The sequence below is a fragment of the Herpailurus yagouaroundi genome, unplaced genomic scaffold (assembly GCF_014898765.1).
Source record: "Herpailurus yagouaroundi ecotype Mexico unplaced genomic scaffold, PumYag 295, whole genome shotgun sequence".
Classification (NCBI taxonomy): Eukaryota; Metazoa; Chordata; class Mammalia; order Carnivora; family Felidae; genus Herpailurus; species Herpailurus yagouaroundi.
The window spans coordinates 1,804,952-1,823,164 of record NW_024412512.1 but is presented as its reverse complement, the minus strand read 5'-3'; the positions used below and the strand labels follow the sequence as shown (position 1 = coordinate 1,823,164).

The following is an 18,213-nucleotide window of genomic DNA, read 5'->3' as shown; positions in this document are numbered from 1 at the left end:
GGTAACAGAAGGATAGTCTGCGGGTGCCTGATCAACTCATCTTGAGAAATCACCATCCTAAGGGACCTGAATGTGAGACAGGAAACCATCAAAACACTAGAGGAGAAAGCAGGAAAAGACCTCTCTGACCTCAGTCGCAGCAATTTCTTACTTGACACATCCCCAAAGGCAAGGGAATTAAAAGCAAAAATGAACTATTGGGACCTCGTGAAGATAAAAAGCTTCTGCACAGCAAAGGAAACAATCAACAAAACTAAAAGGCAACCAACGGAAGGGAAAAGATATTTGCAAATGACATATCGGAAAAAGGGCTAGTATCCAAAATCTATAAAGAGCTCACCAAACTCCACACCCAAAGAACAAATAATCCAGTGAAGAAATGGGCAGAAAACATGAATAGACACTTCTCTAAAGAAGACATCCAGATGGGCAACAGGCACATGAAAAGATGTTCAACGTCACTCCTCATCAGGGAAATACAAATCAAAACCACACTCAGATATCACCTCATGCCAGTCAGAGTGGCCAAAATGAACAAATCAGGAGACTATAGATGCTGGAGAGGATGTGGAGAAATGGGAACCCTCTTGCACTGTTGGTGGGAATGCAAACTGGTGCAGCCACTCTGGAAAACAGTGTGGAGGTTCCTCAGAAAATTAAAAATAGACCTACCCTATGACCCAGCAGTAGCACTGCTAGGAATTTACGCAAGGGATACAGGAGTACTGATGCATAGGGGCACTTGTACCCCAATGTTCATAGCAGCACTCTCAACAATAGCCAAATTGTGGAAAAAGCCTAAATGTCCACCAACTGATGAATGGATAAAGAAATTATGGTTTATATACACAATGGAGTACTACGTGGCAATGAGAAAGAACGAAATATGGCCCTTTGTAGCAACGTGGATGGAACTGGAGAGTGTGATGCTAAGTGAAATAAGCCATACAGAGAAAGACAGATACCATATGTTTTCACTCTTATGTGGATCCTGAGAAACTTAACAGAAGCCCATGGGGGAGGGGAAGGAAAAAAAGAAAAAGAGGTTAGAGTGGGAGAGAGCCAAAGCATAGGAGACTGTTAAAAACTGAGAACAAACTGAGGGTTGATGGGGGGTGGGAGGGAGGGGAGGGTGGGTGATGGGCATTGAAGAGGGCATCTTTTGGGATGAGCACTGGGTGTTGTATGGAAACCAATTTGACAATAAATTTCATATATTAAAAAAAAAGAGAAATCACCATCCTACTGTCTGTTGTCATGGTAACCGAAGGATCCTCTACGGGTGCCTGATCAACTCACCCACCACCAAAGTCCGTCTTCTTGACTGACCAGCACATGCAACCCACCCCATCCTCTCCTCTCACATCTGCTGTTCCTCCTCCCCCCTCACTCTGCTGGGGGCACAGTGGCCTCTGGTGTCCTTCAGATATCCGAGGTCCCCTCCCTCCTTCAGAATGCATTTGTCTCCTGGGGCTGCCATAACACAGCATGAGACAGACATTTGTGGTGTCACAACTGAGGTGGCTGGAAGCCTGAGATCAAGATGTCTTGCAAGGTTGGTTCCTTCTGGAGGCTCTGAAGGACAAACTGTCCCAGGCCTCCCTCCCAGCTTCTGGGGGTTGCCCACAACCCTTTGCATTCCTTGAGGGGGTAGACACATCATGCCAATACCTGCTGCTGTCTCACATGGTCAAGCCCTGTCTTCAGCGCAGGCCTCTGTGTCCCAATCTCCCAGTTTTATAAGGATACTCATCATTGGGTCAAGACCTACCCTGATCCAGTGTGGCCTCATCTTCCTTACATGTGCAAACACCTTATTTTTCTTAAAAAAAAAAAATCTTTTCATGTTTTTATTCATTTTTGAAAGAGCACAAGCAGGGGTGGGGCAGAGAGGGGGGTTGGAACACAGAATCTGAAGCAGGCCCCAGGCTCTGAGCTGTCAGCACAGAGCCCGATGTGGGGCTTGAACCCACGAACCGTGAGCCAAAGTCAGACGCCGAACCAACTGAGCCACCCAGGTGCCCCTGAACTACTTATTTCTAGAGAAGGTTGTATTCTGAGGTTCCACATGGACATGAAATTTAGGGTGTACAATACTGAACCCAGAGTGTGTGTGTGTTTGTACTGCATATACCTTGTCATGAATTTATCAACTTCCAGTGTTACCTGAAATTGTTATTTTAGTCTTCCACTTTCCTATTCCCACCAACCTCCTAAATATATATCCCTGATATCTTAATTAAATAGAACTTGTATAGCAACAAAATGACACCCTGTTTACTTTTCACTGGTGAGACTTATATATAAAAATGATATTTTATCTGTTTACATTTATGGGTTGTCAAATCAGCCTTGCAGTTTTTCATTTAAGACAATTCTTGTCCATATTCTCATACATGCTTAGTCATAGTACCAGCTACATATGACCTCATGGATTTTTTCCTTATGAATCAATTTTTATTTTATTTATTTTTTTTTCAACGTTTATTTTTGGGACAGAGAGAGACAGAGCATGAACGGGGGAGGGGCAGAGAGAGAGGGAGACACAGAATCGGAAACAGGCTCCAGGTTCTGAGCCATCAGCCCAGAGCCTGACGCGGGGCTCGAACTCCCGGACCGCGAGATCGTGACCTGGCTGAAGTCGGACGCTTAACCGACTGCGCCACCCAGGCGCTCCTATGAATCAATTTTTAAAATTCTTATCTATTAAGACTTTTGTGATTAACATGATTGTAGTACATTAATAAGACTAAGATAATGACTTTGTCGATGCCCTGAGCCAAAGACCACCAGGACCACACCTGTAGTCAGAGAGGATCATCCTGGATTAGCGCATCAAATGACCACAACTCATGAAGGAGGGTAGAGGTGTCAGTGTGAGGGACACACTGTGACATGAGCCGCGTGAGGACGTGTTCTGACATGTCACATTCAGACATGTGCTGGATGATGTCAGTGTGTGGGATATTCTCCTTTACTCTGGACTGGGTGCTGTCTAATCCAGATACCATCAGGAGGTACGTGTAAATTTATCATTGAAAAATTGTCATAGTTCTTATGTTTTTATTTTTTGAAAATGTTTATTTATTGGTGCACCTGGGTGGCTCAGTTGGTTAAGCATCCCACTTTGGCTCAGGTTATGATCTCATGGGTCTTGAGTTTGAGCCCCACATGGGGCTGGCTCTCTGTTGTCAGCATGGAGCCTGCTTCCAATTCTCTGTCACCCTCTCTCTCTCTGCCACTCCCTTGCTTGCCCTCTCTCAAAAATAATTAATAAATTAAAAAATAATATTTTGAGAGAGAAAAAGAGAGAGTAGGGGAGGGACAGAGAGAGAGGAAGAGAGAGAATCCCAAGCAGGCTCCATGCTATCAGCAGAGAGCCCACCGTGGGGCTCGATCTCATGAACCATGAAATCATGTCCTCAGCCAAAATCAAGACCCAGATGCTGAACTGACTGAACCACCCAGGTGCCCACACAGTTCTTATCTAGAAAAAAGAATGCAGTGCAGCTCAAACTATGAATAAAGAGGCAGCCACCACATCAGCAAAAAGCAGGGAATATTTGGTGAGTTTTATGGACTGGACTCTATTTTCAAGCCTTTTACAGACATGACCATAACATGGTCTTCATGTGCCTCGACACATCACAGACAAGGAAGTGCCTCGTCCGAGGACAGGTGGGTGAATGGTTTCTGCTCAGTGAGAGAATGTCACAGCCCAGTACTGAGTGCCGGGCCGGCTTCCGTGTCTGAGGCTATGACTGCCATTGTCGCTGACTGTGTGAACACTTGACCTGCTGCTTACTCATATCCGGCAGTGTGTTCCTTCCATAAAGGAACTCCACCAACATATATAAATCCAGTTTCCCCTGAGCAAAATCTGTAAGATAGATATTTTTTATCTCCTTGTCTGAGTTGCCTGAGGCCTACAAATGCAGGTGATTTTCCAGAGGACACAGAAGAAAGGAAGCACTCAGGATGGTCACTGAAACTGAGCCTTCTTTCCCAGATTCTATACTGTCAGGTAATAAATAATGAGCCTCCCTCGTGTCCCACACCGTCGGCTCAGAGCACACAGTGATGTTCCATGCCGATCCAGGCACTGCAGACACTTGCCCACATGGCCTCGTGCTCATGGCCGCCCACCCTCTTGCTCTGCTTGCTCGCCCCCGTGGTGCTCCCCAGTGTCACCCCCTCTTTACATGCACTGACTGTCCTAGGATGTGGTCATAATACACGATTATCCTGGGCCTTTCTGGGCACCTGGGTTGGTCACACGAACTGGCTAGCCGCTAAAGGCACACAGAACACGTGCAGAGTCACAGCCTACAGACATCAATGGGCATCCCAGCAAAACTTCTCAGAATCTGAAGGCACTACAAAGAATAGCACTCCAGCTTCAGAAGGAAAACTGCCACTGGGTATGCAGAAGGGCTAACAACTTATAAGCCAGTTTGACAATGTATGTCATGGGTCTGCTAAGAAAAAGAGAGTTCCATGGAATATGTCCAGCTTGAACTCTTTTCCACCGGTGATGAAACAGAAGCGTGGTTCTGATCCACAGCTTCCATGCTGTTCTAGTTCAGCGCAGCTATATCTGAGCCTTATTAGTGTGTGGTATCCACGTGACCAGTGGTCACATCGATTGGTGAACTGAGGACAGCAGAGAGGAAGGCCCATTCTGACAGTGGTTGGAATGACTAGACATAAGCATTCCTCTCTGCAAACACTGTACAGATATCTTGATTTTCCATTTAAACTACCACATTCCTGAACATTCCCTTTACCATTTCCTTCCCAAGCCCCAGTGGGACTGCTCACCTCACACATCATCTTAGACATGAAGCCCAACTCCACCCGAAATACAACCAGACTCCCACCATGCCCAGGACCAGGGCATCATCCCTGGAGGCCATGTGACACAGAGTTAGAAACTGATCTGTGTCAAATGGGGGCGGGCCAACAGAAGCATGAGTGGCCTGAAGGAAAAGGGAAAGGCCTGGCCCATTTTTCCTCCACTGGAAATAAGGAAACACCTGAGTGAAGCATTACCAATCAATTACCCATCCTTCATGGGAAGAAACATCCTTTTCAGCACAATTTCTAGCAGGGAGGAAGTACAGGTTTCCATTCTGGTATCGATATTCAAGTAAACATCTAAGAGCTATTTTGGACAACAAACATTGGGAAGATGCGTTTCCAGATATTCGCAGTTATGCCTGGAGCTCCATAGAAGAACTCATTCCCACCACTAGACTCACCTCATCAACAACACTGTTTCTTCTAGTCGTTCACAGACAAGTAGGAAAGACGCACGTGTCTGGCTCCTCCTCCCATACTTTTGAGCAGGACACTCACAGCCCAGCTGATGACAGACCATCACAGCTCCACCACTGAGAGGTGGTCATAGACCAGCCAATGAGAAGGCACCATCTTCAAACCCCCAGTTTGTCCCAATGGACTTTTTCTTTACCACAACCCCTCCCAACTCTCCCCATTTCCTGTAAAAGAGCATCCTCTCCTTTCTTCTCTGAACTTGCCCATGGATTGGCCATTTCTTGCCTGTCCTGACTTGCAATCCTTGCTATTCCCAATAAACTCGTTTTTGCTTGTAAAATAATAGACACTTAAAATTAACCTCACTTTGGGGTCAGAAACCGCACCCGTTAGAAGTGTGCTTTCAGTCCTACTCCTGTGCATACTCAGACTCTTCCTACCTGGACCTGTGCAGGCCTTTGGATCATGGCCTTTTGAAACCAGCCAGTTTGCGGGAAACTGTGGTTTTTAGGGGTTTTAGGAGATCCCAGTCATCGAATGCCTTGAGGAAAGAGACTACATTCGGATCCAGACAAACCTCCTCAGGACTGTGGATCGCCGACACGTCTCCTTTTGATTGGTGGCATTTTACACGTCACTCCTCTGAACAATGAAGACTTTCAATAGTTTACGGATAGGTATTTTAAATAGGATGAAAGTGGTAAATATTAGCTTGGGTGTGCTATCGGAAATCTTTTTTGTTTTTTAAATAACATTGTATCATTTTTTAAAACTATCCTGACAGCCAGTATGGGGATAGAACCCACAACTCTAAGTGCAAGAGTTGCCCACTCCACTGACTGAGCCAGCCAGCCTGCAAGACCTTTTTTAAAAGGTACTACGGCAGCAATGCTTTCCCTTTCACATCCAGCCCAGTAGTATGAGTTACAAACTGCTACTCGGCCATATGCCTTAGCCACGGGCAAAACCAAAAACATTTAGCCCGATAGTTGATATACACTTGGGGTACCTCAGGACTCTGGAATATTATGGAAACAATGAGGTGTTTTTATCTCCAATGGGGATAAAACTGAAGAGGTTCCTATGTCCAAAATTTATCAGATGCTATATTTTGGCCAGCTGATCTGGCTGATATTAGGGGTACTAGGCACCCCAGGTATTATGTCCTGGGGGCCAGAGGAAAGCACCTCATAAGGATTTCCACCACAATCACTGCTCATGGAAACAAACGGGCAAACCTGAGTCATGGTGCAAAGGCATGTCCTTCGAAGTCACAACTTGGCACAAAATTCACTGACACCAAAAATTAGTCCCAAAAAAGAAACAATATTGGAAGTTTACCAATTGTCCATTCAATAAAAAGAGAGAGCTCGGGGCACCTGGGTGACTCAGGCAGTTAAACATCTGACTCTTGACTTCCACTCAGGTCATGATCTTGCAATTCGTGGGATCAAGCCCTGCATCGGGTTGCATGTGGACAGTGTGGAGCCTGCTTGGAATTCTCTCTGCCCCTCCCCCACTCTCTCAAAACAAATAAATAACAAAAAAAAAAAAAAAGGAGAACTGATGTGAAAATATATCCTTTAATAATAAGGATTGAATAGAAGAGTAGGTACTGACTCAGGAAATTGCAGTATCTGCAACAGAGAACGGAACTTTCAACAATAGAAGTCTACATGTTGTGATCATATACTAGAAACATTCTGCAAGGTGAAATTAAAGAAATCTTTTTCTATAATTATATAAAGTTGTACAAACACTGCCACACACACACACACTCTCTCTTCTCACTCCTGGGTCCAAGATATATACTAATGGAAAGGAGACATGTTGTGCATAACAGTGTGATTACTTGAAATCTGAGACAACAACATCTATGTTGTACAGATGCAGAGGAGAAAGAAGGCCACTTAAAACCATTAGCATTCATATCAGGGACATGAACTAGGAATTCATACATTTGGGATCCCCATTAAGGAAGAGGCACTTTGAAAGGCAAAGTCATATTCATAACAATGAAAAGATTTCTGTCCTGCCGGAATTTTTGTGAACAAAATACATCAAGTTCTATACCTGATGTTTTCCCAAAATCTTGTTTGTTCAGGATCATCTCCAGTGTGTTGGCTCACATTCCCAATAAAATTTTAAGGGAGAATAAATGCTTTCCCACAGTGTGTCTGTGCTCACAGATTCCTGGGATACCTGAAGGCTTTTCCACGGTGCTGAAGTTCATAGGGTTTCACGTCACTGTGCTTGCCCGTGTGTCCTTGAAGGGAAGAGAGACAAACGAAGGCTTTCCCACAGAGCAGACATTTACAAAGTTTCCCCAGTGTGTGTTCTCATATGTACCTGCAGATGTGTGTGATCCCAGGAGGCCACGCTGCTTATTCAGAGTTTCATTGCACTGTGTATGTTCGACTGACGTTTGAAATGTTCACGCTTCTGGAAAGTTTGTCCACACTCCTTAAAATCATGGTGTCTCTCCCCAGTGTGTGTCCACGTATGTGTTTCCTGGTGTGATGGACACTTGAGGGCCCTCCCACACTGCTGACATTCATAGGGTCACTTTCTAGTGTGTGTCCTAACGTGTACTCGCAGGTTCTCAGAGGAGGTGAAGGCTTTCTCGCAGTGCTGACATTTATAGGGTCTCTCCCCAGTGTGTGTCCGCGCATGTATTTGTAGGTCTCTGTGATACCTGAAGGCTTTGCCACACTCCTCGCATTCATAGGGTTTCACTACATTGTGTGTGGTCATGTGACGTTCAAAAGGTCGATGCTTCCTGAAAGTTTCCCCACACTCCTTACATTCCAAGTGTCCGCCCACTGAGTGTCTTCTTGCAGTATGTAGTACGAGGGTGTGGTGTCGAATGAAGGCTTTTCCACAGTGCTGACATTTATAGGGTCTCTCCCCAGTGTGTGTCCTCACATGAGCTTGCAGACTTGAGTTGTACCTGAAGGTTTTCCCACACTCCTGACATTCATAGGGTCTCTCCCCCGTGTGTGTCCGCATATGTTCTCGCAGATTTCCAAGATATCTGAAGGCTTTCCCACATTGCTGACATTCAAAGGGTCTTTCCCCCGTGTGTGTCCTCATATGGATTCGCAGATCTGTCTGATCCCGGAAGGCTCTGCCACACTGCTTACATTCACAGGGTTTCACCATACTGTGCATGGTCATGTGCCGATTAAAATGTCCACAATTCCAAAAAGATTTCCCACATTCCTTACATTCATAGGGTCTGTCCCCTGTGTGTGTTCTCACATGTCTTACAAGGGCACTGCGACCAGAGAGGGCTTTCCCACAGTGCTGACATTCATAGGACTTCTCCCCAGTGTGTGTTTTCTTATGTGTCCGCAGGCTTGAGTTATACCTGAAGACTTTCCCACACACGTCACACGCATGGACTCTCTTTCCACAGTCACCTCGCACATGACCCTGAAAGGAAGACGTGCGAGTGAAAGCTTTTCCACATTTCTTGCACTCTAGAGATTTTTTACTACTGAGCCTCTTCGATGTCTTAGATACTCTCCCAGTGTCCTGACTTTCATAGGGTTCCTCTATAAGGTCTGTGTCCGTGTGAGCACTGAGGCTCACGACGCAGCTGCAGGCTAGCCCACACTCCTCACCAGGACTAGGTTTGAGTCCTGGGTGAGATCCTCTTGGCTTCCCAAGGAAGGAACCATCTGCGAAGGCTTCTCTACGCTTAGCATGTTGACAGGATTTGCCTCTAGTAGGATAACCCTCATGCACAGTAAGACTTGTAATCAGGTTCAGGGTTTCTCCACATGGATCTCCTTCAATACGTTCACAGACACTCTCCACCAAAGGACTTCTGTTCAAAATAGGAAGGCACATGGTTAGGGAATAATGCTTATAAGCGATCTCTTTATTAATTAATGATATATTGATGTTTGTTAATCATTATTGGACTACCTAATGGCCATTGTCAATGAATGGGTATGTTTGTGGCACTGTCTCCATGCTTACAAAGTGGTACAAGCTTACTGCTCTGGCTAAGGACTCAAAGTCATAACTTTCTGGGCTTCTTACATATAGTTTTCCCTGATCATTCTTCCCAACTGAATTGTTTTACAGATGATCAATATCTACAATGCATTTATAAAAACTTTGTCTTGTGGGGCACCTGGGTGGCTCAGTCGGTTAAGCATCCGTCTTCAGCTCAGGTCATGATCCCACAGTTTGTGGGTTTGAGCCTCGTGTCGGGCTGTGCTGACAGCTCAGAGCCTGGAGCCTGCTTTGGATTCTGTGTCTCCCTCTCTCTCTGTTCCTCCCCCACTCATGCTTTGTCTCTCTCTCTCTCTCTCAAAAATAAACATTAAAAAAATTTTTTTTTAAAACAAAAAACTCTGTCTTGTGAAAATTCCGACTACACAATTGTTGTGCTAGGCTTACAGCTGTTCTTTAATTTCTAGTCTCATAATCGCCAACATCCCCATTCCTCCCATGCAAGTGTCAGTCACCTTGAATGCCCTTCCTGGGTTTGCCGGTGATCTCCTCTGCTACAAAATGTCTGCTTTTCTCCAAAAACAGAACACGAATCTTTTCTTGTAAATATTCCTGTTTTCTCTTCCCCCAGTGGCTCATTCAGCAAAATGCTCCACTGAAGCCTTGATGTACTTGTGTTACCTTGACTTCGACAACCTGCAAGAATTAGTAGCATTATTTATTTATTTATTTATTTATTTATTTATTTATTTATTTATATATTTTTTATATATGAAATTTATTGTCAAATTGGTTTCCATACAACACCCAGTGCTCATCCCAAAAGGTGCCCTCCTCAATACCCATCACCCACCCTCTCCTCCCTCCCACCCCCCATCAACCCTCAGTTTGTTCACAGTTCTCAACAGTCTCTTATGCTTTGGCTCTCTCCCACTCTAACCTCTTTTTTTTTTTTTTTCCTTCCCCTCCCCCATGGGTTCCTGTTAAGTTTCTCAGGATCCACATAAGAGTGAAACCATATGGTATCTGTCTTTCTCTGTATGGCTTATTTCACTTAGCATCACACTCTCCAGTTCCATCCACGTTGCTACAAAAGGCCATATTTCATTTTTTCTCATATTAGTAGCATAATTTAATTTATTGGGAATGGTCTGAGGTTTCAGGATAAGAAATAGACCTTACATCGACTTCCAGTCAGATACCGATCCCAAAATGTAAAGGAAGTTCATCAGGAAGAATGGACACATGACCACAGAAAAATTCTGGGGACCCTGGTGGTTTGGGACTTTGCCATTTTTTTTCATTTAAAAAAATTTTTTTTTCAACGTTTATTTATTTTTGGGACAGAGAGAGACAGAGCATGAACGGGCGAGGGGCAGAGAGAGAGGGAGACACAGAATCGGAAACAGGCTCCAGGCTCTGAGCCATCAGCCCAGAGCCCGACGCAGGGCACGAACCCACGGACCGCGAGATCGTGACCTGGCTGAAGTCGGACGCCCAACCGACTGTGCCACCCAGGCGCCCCTGGGACTTTGCCATTAAGAAGAAGAGTGTATGAAATGGCAGCCTCTTTACTCAGCCATACTTCAAAATATATGGAGACCAATGTGGAGATAAGTATTATCAGATTATTATCAGATACTAACTAGGCAAGATGCACACATCCACCCCTACCCCTACAAGAGGAACACAAAAGGCTCACTTTGACGGTGAGAATGGATGAAAAGTCTGGCAGGGAAGCCAAATGAATGACAAACATCATCTTCTCAAAGAAAGACTGAGTCTCCTTCCTAATGGATGTGTCCAAATGCTTTCCCCTTCTCTGGCACCTGGTGCACCCGAGGGTTGCTGGTCTGTCCTGAAGGCACAGAGGCCCTTGGTGAAGCCTTCTGCACTGTCCCAGTTGCCAACGGGAGGTCGGGTGGTGTGTGTGGCTACTGCCCTGCCCCTGGAGAACAGCTCAGCAGGGGGGAGTATTTGAAGGGCATCAAGCAATTTGGAAGATGGATTCATAGTCTTCAAGGTCATTGCTAATGGATACCTGTGTTTTGTTTTGTTTTTAGTGGAAGCATATTGATCTACACTATTGTCAGTTGTACAACATAGTGGTTGGACAATTATATACATTAAAAAGTGCTCACCATAATAAGTGTAATTACTGTCACTATACAAAACTACTATAAAATTATTGACCATATTCTCTGTGCTCTACTTTTCCTTCCTTCCTTATTTATTCAATAAGTGCAAATCTGTTCTCCCCAATCCCCTCCATGATTTCACCTGTCTCTCCATCCCCTTCCAATCTCACAAACACCATTTTATTCTCTGTAGTTCTAAGTCTATCCTTATTTTCTGCTGTTTGTTTGTTCATTATGTTCTTTAGATTTCACAAATAAAAGACAGTGTTTGTCTTTCTGTCTTATTTACTTGGAATAATACCCTCTAGACCCATCCAAGTTGTCACAAATCGCAAGACTTCATCCATTTCATATTGCTGAGTGATAGTCCCTTGTATGTAGATACCACATCTTCACTATCCATTCATCTGTTGATGGACACCTGCATTGTTTCCATATCTTGAGAATAGTGACTAATGCCACAAAGAATGGGGGGGGGGAGGTGCATGTATCTTACTGTCCTGGTTTTTTCTTTGGTGAACTACCCAGAAATGCAATTATGGACCTTATGGTACTTATGTTTAGCTTTTTGTGGAAGCTCCATACTGTTTTCCAACGTGGCTGCACCAATTTAAATCCCACCAACAAGAGGAGTTTCCTTTCCTCCACATCCTCACCAATACTCGTTATATCCTGTGTTTTTTGGAAGTAGCCATTCTGGCTGCTTTAAGGTGACAGCTCATTGTGGTTTTGATTTGCATTTCTCTGAGGATAAGTGCTATTGAGCAGCTTTTCATGTGCTAAGTGGCCAACTCTATATCTCCTTTAGGAAAATGTCTGTTACGTTCCTCATCCCATTTTTTATTTTTCTTTTTGTTTCCCTTACCTGAAGGGAGAATTCCACAAAAATATTGCCAAGGCTGATGACGTCCATGAGTTTATCTCCTCTGTTTTGTCTTAAGAGGTATGTGGGTTCAAGTCTTACACATAAGTATCTAATCCATATTGAGTTTACTTTTGTGTGAGATGATGTAAGAAGGTGGTCGAGCCTTACTTTTGCAGGTAGCTGTCTCATTTTTCTAACACCATTTATTGAAGAGATAGTCTTTTTCCCATTGTATACAATCAGCTCCTTTTTGTGTGGATGATTTGACCATATAAGCATGGCTTTATTTCTGGACTCTCTTCTGTTCTCTTGATCTATAGGTCTCTTTTTGTGCCAGTACGATACTGTTTTGTTTCGTATAGTTTTGTAGTATAGTTTGAAATCTGGGACTGTTGTATCTTCAGCTTTGGTATGCTTTCTTTCTCAGCATTGCTTTAGTTATTTGGAATCTGTACTGTTTCAATAAAAATTTTAGAATTTTTGCTCTAGTTCTTTGAAAAATATTATTAGTATGTCAATAGGGATTGCATTGAATATGTAGAGTGCTTTTCATAGTATGGGCATTTTTAACAATATTAACCCTTACAATCCATGACAATGGTATATCTTTCCACTTATTGTGTCATTTTCAATTCATTCATTAAATGTCTTATACTTTCAGAGTACAGGCCTTTCAACTTCATTGAGTACATTTATTCACTATATTTTCTTGTTTTTGAAGGAACTGAACATGAGATTGCTTTCTTAATTCCTCTTTCTGCCATTTTGTTATTATAGAAAAACAACAGACTTAGGTATTATTCCTTTTGTATCTTTCAATGATTCTAGTTCTAATAGTACTTGGTGAAGTTTCAAGGATTTCCTATAAATAGTTTCAAATCATCTGCAAATATTGACCATATTTTCATCTTCCTTAACAGTTTGCATATTTCTTAATCTTGTCTGACTTGTTTGGTTAGGACTTCCAGTACTGTGTTAAATCAAAGTGGTGAGAGTGGACATCGTGTTTTGTTCCTGATCATAGAGGAAAAACTTTTGGCTCTTGACCACTGAGTATGGTAGCTATGGGTTTGTCATATGTGGCCTATATTCTGTTGAGGTATATTCCCTGTACACACACTTTTTGAGAGTTTTTATGAGGAATGGAGGTTCGATTTTGTCCAAAGATTTTCTACATCTATGGAGATGATCACATGATTTTTAATAATTTATCTCATTAGTGTGGTGTATCATATGTTGATGGATATGCTTATGTTAAATCCTTGCATCCATGGAATAAATCCCACTTGATTGTGGCGAATGCTCCTTTGAATATATTTTGAATTCAGTTTGCTAACATTTTGTTTTATATTTGACATCTATGTTCAACAGGGATATTCCTGTGTAACTTTTTTTCTCTTTGTAGTGACTTTGTCTGGTTTTGGTATCAGGGTAATGCTGGCCTTATGGAATGAACTTGCAAGTATTCTTTCCGCCTCTATTTTTGAGAATAGTTTGAGTAGGATAGGTATAACTCTTCTTTATATGTTTGGTAGAATGTACCTGTGAGGCCATCTGGATGGTTCTGGATTTTTCCTAGGAGTTGTTTCACTAGTAATTCAATTTTGCTTCTTGTAATGGATGTATTTACATTTTCTATTACGTCTTGATCTAGCCTTGGCAGATTACAGTTTCTAAAAACTTGTCTATTTATTCTAGCTTGTACAGTTTGTTGGCAAACAATTTCTCATGCTAATCTATTTTAATCCATTGTATTTCTGTGGTGTTGATTGCAAGTTTTCTTTCTAGTTTCATTAGTTTCATTTCTAATTTTGAGCCTTCTCTCTTGTTTTCTTGATTACTTTCACCAGATATTGTCAATTTTATCTTTTCAAAGAACCAGCTCTTCTTGCAATTGATCTATTTTTAAATCTCCATTTCATTTATTTCTGCTCTGTTCACTATGATTTGGGCTTTGCTTGTTCTTTTTCTAGTTACTCTAGGTGCGATGGTAGAATGTTTGAGATTTTTCTTGTTTCCTGATGTAGGCTTATGTCACTATACACTTCCCTCTTCAAACTGCTTATGCTACACATGCCAAAAATCTTCCATCACTGCATTCATTCAGTGAATACCTGGAGGTATTTAACAACTTCACTTTAATTTCTTTGTTGTTTAGTAACATTCTGTTTAGGCTCCATGCGTTGGAGCTTCCTTCTGTTTTCTTGTACTTGACTTGTACTTTCATACTGCTATGCATGGAAAACATGCTTGGTATGGTTTCAGTCTTAAATTTACTGCAACTTGTAAAATTTTGGGCCTAACCTATGGTCTATCCTGCAGAATGTTCCATGCAGACTTGAAAAGAATGTGTAATCCACTGTTTGGGATGGACTGTCCTGAATACATCTATTAAGTCCATTTGGTCTGATGTGTCATTGAAATCCATTCTTTCCTTACTGATTATTAGTCTAGGCGTTCAATGCATTCACATTAGTGGAGTGTTAAATTCTCTTACAATTACTGTACTACTGTCATTTTCTGCCTTTGTATTTAGTAATGTTTGCTTTATATATTGAGGTGTCCCTGTCAGATGCATAGATATATGCAATTGTTATACGCCCCCTGTTGGATTGATCTGTTTGTCATCGTGTCATGGCCTTTGTCTATTACAGTCTTTGTTTTGAAGTCTGCTTTATCTCATAGAAGTATTTCTACCTCTGCTTTTTCTCCCACTTCCATTTGCATGGAAAATCTATTTCCATCTGCTTGACTTTCAGTCTGTGTCCACTTGGTGACAGTGACTCCCTTGCAGGCAGAATATACATGGGTCTTTTCTTCTTATTCATTCAGTCACTGTAGATCTTTTGATTGGAGCCTTCAGTCCACCTATACTGAAAGTAACTATTGAGAGGCATGTACTTCTTGCTATTTCGTTCAATGTTTTCTAAGTGCTTTCATAGTTCTTCTCTGTTCCTTTCTACTCATGCTCTCTCCTCGTGTGATCGGACAACTTTCCCTAATGTTTTGCTTGTGTACCTTTCACTACTTTCTGTGCATGGATTATAGGGTTTTGGTTTATGGTCACCATGAGGTTCATATGTAATATCTTGTGCATACAGCAGTATGTATTACATTAATAATTGCTTATTTGAACACATTCTAAAACACATTTCTACTCCCCCACGTTTTATGGGTACGATGTCATACTTCATGTTTTTTCCCCAAGGGTTCACACCAATGAATATGGGGCTTGAACTTATGACTCTGAGATGAAGAGTCACACACTCTACTGACTGAGCCAGCCAGGAACCACATATTTCACATCTTTTCTTGTATATCCCTTGAGTAACCTCAAGATACAACTTTTGAGTTTACTACTTTTGAGTTTTACCTTCATACTAATTCTGTAAGTGACTGATTTACTATCTTTACCACACATTTGCTTCTACCAGGAATTAAAAACATTTTTTTTAACGTTTATTTATTTTGAGAGAGAGACAGAGTGTGAGCAGAGGAGGGGCAGAGAGAGAGGGAGACACAGAACCCAAAGCAGGCTCCAGGCTCTGAGCGGTCAGCACAAAGCCTGACATGGGGCTCGGACCCAGGAACTGTGAGAATATGACCTGAGCTGAAATTGGATGCTTAACTGACTAAGCTGCCCAGGTGCCTCTCTGCCAGCAATTTTGTTTTTCCTTTCATACTTTTCATGCTTCTACTTATGGCCTTTTCTTTTCCACTTAAAAGAAGTCCTTTGAGATTTCTTGTAAAGCTGGGTTAATGGTGATGAACATCTTTAATTATTTTTCTCTGGGAAGCTCTGTCTCTTTCAGTTCTGAATGATTAACTTTGCCTGGTAGAATATCCTTGGTCATAGTTATTTCCTTTTGGCCCTTCGAAAGTATTATGGCACTCCCCACTGACTTGCCATGTTTCTGCTAAAAAAAAAATCAGCTGACAGCCTTACGAAATTTCCCTTAGAGTTTACAGTTTGCTTTTCTCTTTCTTCTTAGACCTTATCTCCTTAGTTTTAAGTTTTTTCCCGTTTTATTGTAAGTCTTGGCATGAACGTCCTTTGGTTCATCCTGTTTAGGCTTGCTGTCCTTCCTGGATCTGGATATCTGTTCCCATCTCCTGATTAGGGAAATTCTCAGCTTTTGTTTCTTCTAGTAAGTTTCTGCCCCTTTCTCTCTCTTCCCCTCCTTAGACTTCTCTACTAAAATGTTATTCCCCCTGACATGGTATAGTGTGGGGCAGTTAGTTAAACATGAGTGAGGAGGGATAAAACGGATCTGGCCACAACCTCAGAGCCACCCCTACGTGGGGCGTGGTGGGGGGGTGGGGCTAACAGCCACACCTACAGAGCCACCTCTAAGGGCTAACAAAACAGGAAAGGCCTAGCCACCGAGCTGGCTCAAAAGCCACAAAGGTGTGTATGAGGGAGGTGTGTGTGAGGGGTGTGTATGAGGGAGCCTCAGTGGCTCAGTCTGTTTAGCATCTGACTCTTGATTTTGGCTCAAGTCATGATACCAGGGCCATGGAATCAGGCCCTGCTTTGGACTCCGTGCTTAGTGTGTAGCCTGAGAATTCTCTCCTCTCTCTCTCTCTCTCTCTCTCTCTCTCTCTCTCCCTCTCCCTTTGCCCCATCCTCTGCTTGCATACTCTCTCTCTCTAAAAAAAAAAAAAATTCAAAACCAAAAAGCCACATTGGGACTTTCAAGAGCTAAGCCATGTGCAGAAAGAGTGCAACTTACCCTTAAGGTTACAGCAAAAGCTCATAAAACTCCTAAATAGCAAAAACTCATAAATAGACAATATATAAATCTGTACAATTCTAACAGAATGAATCATGAGCAGGCACAGGCACAGAAGCCCAAATATTCTACAACCACCATTTTGCCAGCCAAAATGTCAACCAAAGGCAAATTTACACGTACACGAAGCAGGCTTCAAAGGAGAGCATCCTGGGGCCACTGCCCCTCTTACTCCAGCAGGGGCCCCTTTTCTCTAATGGAAAGCACAATGACTACGCATATCTACTCAAGCCACCCCAGCTCCCCATTCTGGTACACGTCTCCGATTCTTTGGTGCATCCAGGACAAGAACCAAGCAGCCCAGTAGTGACAGAGGTCCCGGAACCTGTCCTCACTTATTTGTCAGTATTGTTCTTTTGCTGTTCATCCTGGTGGCTTCTCACTAGTGCATCTTCCAGATGACTGATCTGCGCTTAACATCCTCTTACCTCCTGCAGATCCCATCTGGTGTTTTTCAGGCCAGTTATGGAAACTCTGAGCTGTGACTGGTTTTTGTTTATAGTTTCTATCTTCTTGTTGAAGGGCTGTGTTTCTACACTCTTCTCTCAAAAGACTGGTGAGGATCTGCAGGACCATGACTTTGAACTCTGCCTCTGGTAGGTCTCTTATCTCCATTTCATGTAGCTCATTTTCAGTGGTTTTGTCCTGTTGTTTCCTTTACAACTTATTTGTTTGTCTCCTCCCTGTGCTGGCATGTAGCAAGTCGGCAACATTTCTTGGTCTTAAAACTAGTGGCCTTGGAGTGCCTGGTGGCTTGCTCAGTTGGTTAAGCACCCAACTCTGGGTTTCAGCTCAGGTCATGATCTCACGGTTCGTGAGATCAAGTCCACATTGCGCTCTGTGCTGACGGTGCGGAGCCTCCTTGGGATTCTGTCTCTCCCCGTCCCCCACTCTCATGAGTAGTGCCTACACACACTCTCTCTCCCTCTCAAAATAAATAAACTTAAAAAACAGGGTAATAAACAACCAATTTAACACATAAAACTATGCTTTTGTGGAAAAGCTATATGACTCCAGATAGGTTTCATGAATGCTTGGAACAACTCTGTCCTTCTTCCAATGTATTCCCATTCCTCCGGCCCAGTAAGAATAGCCAATTGTAAGAAACATTTCTTCCCTAAATGACTAGTGAAGGTATGGAGCCATCCTTACCCACAGCAGACAGGTTCCTGCA

General features: G+C 42.8%; 1 protein-coding gene across 1 annotated transcript in view; it reads right to left on the bottom strand.

Annotated features, from left to right (window-relative positions):
* Positions 1 to 6,841: 6,841 nt before the first annotated feature.
* The window catches only part of LOC121021503 (zinc finger protein 77-like), a 74,876-nt gene continuing 63,504 nt past the window's right edge, over positions 6,842 to 18,213 (bottom strand). The window contains exons 2-3 of the mRNA XM_040461915.1: positions 9,759 to 9,939; positions 6,842 to 9,109 (exon numbers count right to left, since the gene is read on the bottom strand). Of these exons, the coding sequence (XP_040317849.1) occupies positions 7,840 to 9,109; positions 9,759 to 9,939 (1,451 nt within the window). The 3' untranslated portion in view covers positions 6,842 to 7,839. The remainder of the gene's footprint in view (positions 9,110 to 9,758; positions 9,940 to 18,213) is intronic.